This window comes from Silurus meridionalis, chromosome 16, assembly GCF_014805685.1.
Source record: "Silurus meridionalis isolate SWU-2019-XX chromosome 16, ASM1480568v1, whole genome shotgun sequence".
Lineage (NCBI taxonomy): Eukaryota > Metazoa > Chordata > Actinopteri > Siluriformes > Siluridae > Silurus > Silurus meridionalis.
The window spans coordinates 7448017-7454944 of NC_060899.1; the positions used below are offsets into that span (position 1 = coordinate 7448017).

At 36.0% G+C, this 6928-nt stretch overlaps 1 protein-coding gene across 7 annotated transcripts in view; it reads left to right on the forward strand.

Moving 5' to 3' along the window:
* myt1b (myelin transcription factor 1b) overlaps positions 1-5032 on the forward strand; it is an 87975-nt gene extending 82943 nt beyond the window's left edge. For 6 of the 7 annotated variants that reach the window (XM_046870134.1, XM_046870139.1, XM_046870138.1 and 3 more), the window contains one exon: positions 31-5032. In XM_046870134.1, the coding sequence (XP_046726090.1) occupies positions 31-174 (144 nt within the window). In that variant the 3' untranslated portion in view covers positions 175-5032. The remainder of the gene's footprint in view (positions 1-30) is intronic. The other variant, XM_046870135.1, reaches the window with a different exon arrangement.
* The last annotated feature ends 1896 nt before the right edge of the window (positions 5033-6928 follow it).

Below are 6928 nucleotides of genomic sequence, written 5' to 3' on the forward strand. Positions count from 1 at the left end.
CATCATGAGCTCCAATTTCCTTTCTTACAGCAGGAACCAATCACAGAGCAGAATTTTGAAAACTATGTGAGTACGCTGACTGACATGTACACCAATAAAGACTGCTACCAGAACCCTGAGAACAAGGCACTGCTCGAGACCATCAACCAGGCAGTGAAAGGCATTAAAGTGTGACCCTGAGGCATCGCTCACTAGAGGCATAGAAGAAGAACGATGTGTGTAGAAGCAAAGAAAGTATGTGCAACTGGTACACACAAAAATGGGCATTCAGGTGTTTTTAATTAACAATGGCCTTTATCCCAGGGAGCATTCTGTGACAAGAGAAAAAAAGAAATATGTATATAAGTTCCAAATTCCACAAACGCTGCTGGATTGAAAGCAGAGGACGAGAAGATCACAACCAAATCCTCTTGTTTGGCCAGAGGGGGAAAAAAGAGAAGCTTGTTTTTGTTTATTTTAACCACACAATAAAAGGAGTGTTTTGCATGTCTTTGAGAATGCAGCTGAGGATGAAGAAGAGAATGTGTACTTCAGCGTTCACAAGAGCCAAATCATTTGGATGGAATTATCTTTGTATTGTGTATGGGAGACCACTGGCCCTTTATCACAGGACATGCAGCACTTCCTGTAGTGAATCAGCACAGCTTCAGGTCATTGAGGCCCATTGTACCTGTTTCTCCACAAGCTCCTGTGCACATTCTGGTCATAGAAAGAACACAATGTGGGTCTTTAAGCTGTGTGATATTCATGTCAGACACCATCTGGTTAACTCTACAGTGTAACCGTCAAACCACATGCCTCCAAATTTCAGCCATTATATTTATAAATATATATTTTATTATTAGTTCTAGAGAAATGTTTAGGTTTTAGATTGCCGGAGCACTAGTACATTCTCATTCATTTGCATTATTTATGCTAGAGTAATATAATGTATTGCTACTCAGTTAAATCCACTCATATCTGTTCTATTTATTAACAATGAATTGCACTTCTATTCATTTAACAGTTTCTAGGGTTCATTGTCAATGTTTTATAAATTATTCAGACAGTAATTTATGTTATGTATTCCTCTCTTAATATATGTAACAGTCATTTATTTATGTATTGATATGTTTTTCTATTGTTTTTTATTTTGTTTTTTTCTTTATTTTTTATTTATTTGAACTCACCTCCTGCATTGAAAAAAAACAAGTATGAAACAATGCACCCTACCCCGTTCCATTTCGAAATGAACGCAAATATAAAATAAGAAAAACTTTGAAAACTATTTTCCATTTTTTATATCTGATTTTCTTTTGAGAATAGATTTTTAAAACTTTTTTTAAGTGAAAATATTTTCAACTGACAAGGTTTTTTATAATTAAATAAGGCTGTCATTTTTTTTCCATTATAGATATTTTTTTTTTCCACAAAACCTGAGAGATCCAAAACCTTATGGAGAAGTATAATGTGTATTTATTATTTATTTTATATTTATGAACTAATGAACTGTGATATGATTGTACTGTATATTTATTTTGTAATGTTTCTGTGTGTTCATTATAAGAGAGTCTTAGTAGTCTCATACTTAAATAAAGACAGAAGTCACACTTGGACAAAAAAGGTTCTTTAAATGCCAGCAAATCTTCCGATGGGAATGTAAAGACAAAAAAGCAATTCTTTAAAACTCAGAGCTTCCTAAAACATGAAAAGGAAGTATTGTAAAAGGAAATACAATTTTCTGGAATCGCTTTTACTGAGTTTTACCACTTCAGGGTCATGGTTCTACCTATGATGCATGGTCTGTCCAGGATGGTTCTTAAATGATGACAGCTGATAATGTTTTTGCTCTCAGTTCGTCTGTATGTTTAGGCAATGAGATATATGTTGAAAGAATATGGAAAGAGTGGTATGTGTTGGTAAAAGTTGGTCAAACATTAATAGAAATCTTTGAACCACAATGTCTTCACTCAGCTAGCATCAGATGAGCATACACCCACGTAGCCTTATTCTTGATTTTATTTATTTATTTATTTTCTAAAATGCAAAAAGTGCCACTAACCAATACGTTTTTTTTCTTGACTCCTCCCATTCGGAAACCACACGATTCTTGAATCACATGATGTAAGAAGTGTGGTAATTGTTACCGTTGCCTTTATTTCCTTGCCACTATGGCCATAATTACACTATATATACATTCTGTATAAAAAAAAGACAAAACAATTATATAGAGAATATAAAAAACATACATATATTTTTCCAGTGTAATTGTTAACACTCTTATTGTAGCTTATAAAAGAAATATCTTTTGAAAAAAAAACTGTGATTATTACTACCAATAGGCGAAAAAAAAAAACGCTAATGAACCATTTTACTGTGGTGGCAAGATACAATGTGTTTTATAATTTACATAGGTAAATTTTTAAATCTAAAAATGTTGGGGTTGTTTGTAAAATTTCCTATTTTTTGAGGTGTATTAGGTCCATGGTTGTTGGGCTTCTCTTTGTATGTCATGCTCATGGGACAGTGGTGTAATGGTAGTCAATTCTTTACCCATCTTGGCGTTACATTAGGTCTGTATCTGTGAAGACTCATCATAGTGTGCTAAAAAGGTGGTGGTCCTTCTCTTAGTATTGTGTGGTGTTGTGTCAGGTCTGGTGGGAGCAGCTTTGTTTAGCTATTTATCTCCAATGCTAAATGTGATAAAAAATAAAATAAAATAGAAAGCAGCGTGATTGTTGTTAGCGAGTTGTGAAATGAACATTGTGCCTCCTTATATGACCGGAATTTTTATGTCTCCACCTATATGCAGTAGACATAGGCATGTTGTTCATTAGGTGTTATAATGGTGACATTACGCAAAGATGGTGTGTGTTCTTTTCAAATAGTTACCAGTATTACCAGTTGAAAACCTTTTAACCAAAACGTTTGAAATGGAAACGGAAGATTCATTTTAGCTAATGGACATCTATCCATCACGCCAAAAAGAATTGGCTAAACGAAAAATGTCTGTGTCTTTTATCTTTGTTGATGTCCAGTGCAATTCTGTCTATGATGTGTATGATTCACTTAAACTCATTTATTGAGGATCTGTTTCAACAGGCTTCAATTTGAGCATTTAGAAGGGTGAGGTCATCAAGTCAGAGCAGCTAATATAAACCGTTTGGATCGAGCCCTGAATCAGAACTGAATATAAAGAGAAAAAAAAACAAGGTCGAGCTTAAGCATTTTTATTTGTCATTGATATGCTGCTCGACTTCTCTCACTCTTGCACTGAGAAAATGGAAGAGATGTCGGTTGCATAAATTTATGTCCATACTGTATAATGTCCCTGGCCTTATTCTCTCCTTCTCTGTAACCTTTCCCTAGGAACAGTGTGGCATTGCATTTAAATATGAAACTGCTCACTACTGTTTTGCTTTACCAGAATATTAGGAGAACTTGGGGAATTAAGGTACTCTTGTAATCCTTTTTGCTGTAGTACCAGCTCATCCTTAAGGGCCAGAAGTGAAGCTTAATAATCCCAGTGCTAGAATTCCTGATACACTTTTTCAATAATAAACCACTTTCATTTGAATATGTTAACTTGTGATAAAAAAAATTAAAAAAAATCGTAAGAACTGGCATATAAGATTGTCATGCATTAGGATAGGAAAATCTAGCCCTAAGAATTTAATGTTATGTAATAGGATTACAACAGACATACCATAAACATGTATGATTTAATATACATGACATGCTGTTTAATTCAACATGGTTCCATATTTGCAAATTCACAAATAATATTTTATTAGAAATAAGTCAGTCTTTTCTTACCGTTCACAAAAACAGTAATGTAACCAGCTTTCTACATGTTTTATTCTTTATGAATGGTGAATTTGATAGAGTTTCATAATGTAGCCTGTTTTCTGAAACATTAAGCCATCTTGTTAAGCCAAGTGTAGCACTATAATTGCATCTCCCTGTTAAAAGCTCAGAATGACCTGGATAACAGAAAGATTGAGTTTTGTACATGAGAAACAGAAACTATTTCAAACTAAACACTTCATGTAAGATTTAAAAAAAAATGGATTAGAGTAAAATAAAATAGCCATGATGTCCATGGTCATGACCTGAAAGACAACACCTGGGTTCTAAACACATACTGAGTAGTAAGACATGCTTGATAAAATGATTAAGCTGATGTAACCAAAATGGCCCTCGATTTGTAGGCGCCATCTTATCCTACAGCTCTGTGGTGTTCTCGTCTGTGCCTTTTCTTACTTCACTTAGCTGCAGGAAAAGGTGTGTTTACATTTTGAATAATACGTTTAATTAACACTCAGGGTGCCATTTTTTTTCAGGGTCTGAGAGGGATTGGAGACATTAGTACTGCATGTTTCTTCAAACTGTTACCATTTATATCTTGTTTTTTGTTTTTACATGAAAAAAATAACAATGTCTAAGAAAGAAAATCTTCCCAAGAACATTGCAGAAACTGTGACACAAATTCCTGCTGTTAATTGCACGGCTGGTTATTTAGGGTATTGAGGGAATTGTAAAAGGTAAAAAAGGCAACTGTGCACAGGGCATTGTTTTAATCGCAGTAGAAGTCTGTACATTTGTAATAAAGGAACAGTGTTGTATTACTGAAACAAACCCCCCCTCCAAAAAAAAAAAAGTAATAGCTTGTGACATTATCTACAGCCAAAGCTTGTCCTGCTGAGTCCTTTTTACAGAGATAAAGTATTTTTGCTGGTGATTTTGTAGACGTTGGTACTTCCAAAAAATAATAATAATAAGCACTTCCTCACATATAGATTGTATAGATTTTCATCTGATTTCTTTGTGAACATGTTTTGTAGAGTGGGACAGGCTATGGCTGTGGCACTTTCACAGCTTCATTTGGAAAGTGTGTAGCTGGATTTGGATTGTGACCGTGTTTGTGTACTGTTGTATCTGTGCTCCCCCAATATTAGTGTTACAGGAACAGCAATGTCTTTTTGTTGTGGAAACATCTTTCATTTGTTCATTTCAGTGTTATCTATGGACAACTTCGAAATAAAGTGGACAAAACAGCAACCTTTCTCAGTGTAATTGTGTGTGTGTGTAAATGTGTGTGTGTGTGTGTGTGTGTGTGTGTGTGTGTGTGTGTGTGTGTGTGTGTGTGTTTGGCTCTATCCTAAGTGGTGTCTTATGGCCATATTAAGGTCTTCTTAAGGATAAGGTTGGTGCATTAATGGTGCTATAGACTTAATGTAGCTGACTTCCCAGATTCTCAACAATGATTTGAAGTGATTTCATAGCGTTTACAAATGTTTTTTTAACACCCATAAGGCGTAGCATTTCTCATGGCCCCTCACAGACAGAGATTTCTGTGAACAGTTCAAAAAGTTAAAAAAGGATTGATAAAATTACATAAAGTGGCTTTTTGTCTATATAACAGTGGCCACGTGCTAGTGGTAGTATTGATAGGTGGATTAAATAGCGTAAGTCCCCACTGAAAAACACAATATAACAACGCGTGGCATTACAGAGAGAGAGGCATTTCACATATGTCAGGTGAATACCATTTTACTAAAGCAAGAAGCCCAGTTAAGACAACTCCAAACCTCTACACTACCACCGCAACTGTGCCACCTACATCACCTGGAGCAGTTCCAAATCTATATTTGTCTAATAACTCATAATTTGCAACGCTCCTCAAAGGCTGTAAGCCAGAGGTACAGCTCGGAACAAACCCTTTCCCGGGTTGAGACAAGCTAGCTAGCTTTGGGGTTGGCCGACCTCTCCTCATGCTGTCTAGCTTTTCTGGAAAATGTATTTTTAAAGTATGTCCGAGACCAAATCAATTTCTCTTTCTCCGTAGGCATAAAAAAAATCTAACTCAGATGTATTAATGTGTGCAGCGTGCTACACACATTTTGCCAGTCGAACCAACCAATCAGAGGATGGAAAAATGCTTAGGCTATTCTGGGCCAGCTAATATGAAATCTGATTGGTTAAAGAAACAGAGCTATTTCTTAAGGAGACAAAGGTAAAAAGAGCCAGCAGAACAGACTTTACAATCCCTGGGCAGATTAGATAGACATGGCAGCAAATAGAGGCTGAAATCTGATTGGATAAAAAAACCTAACGTTCACATACACGTACAGGAAGCAGTGCAGCCAAGAGAAACGCTACGAAATGAAGAGAATAAACTGTTGGGAATAAATTAATACATTTTCATGGAACAAATATAAGAATTTAGGTTGTAAATGTAGGTCAGTGGTCCCGACTGCCCGCCACTGCTCTGTAGACGTCTTCCTCCTCTTCCTCTTCTCCTTCAGCTAACAGTAGCCCAATTTGCACTGGTACCCTGTTGGCTAACAATACCTGTGGTGGTCGTTGGCCGATCTGGTATGAATTTCTGAATCGTGATCCGCACATTTGATTTAGCAAATTTTATGCTGGATGCCCTTTCTTATGCAACTTAGTACTTGCATAACTTAGTACTTTACTAGGAGCACTTGACTTATACTGAATATTGCCTCCCTTTGCTCTCAAAACTGATTTGTTCATTACATGGATTCCACAGGATTTTGGAAATGTTCCTTAGAGGAGATGATGAAGAGTGGATACTTCATGTTGGCATGACTGCACCACCCCTTTTGCTTTTTTATCATGGTGTATGGGTAAATTGTGCAATGATGAGATGCACATGGTCAGCAAAAATACCCAAATAGACTGTGGCATTCAAGCAATGATTGCCGTTCTCAGCTGACCTCTCTAATCAACAAGGGGTTTCCATTCACAAAACTGCCACACAATGGAGATTCTATCCTTTATTGCACCGCTATGAGTAAATGCTGTGAATGAAAATCCCAGATCAACTCTTGTAAAATACTTAAACCAGCCCTGTATGGAAATAACATTTATCCCATAGTTAAAATATAATTTTTTTTCACACATACTGGATTGATGTCAGCCT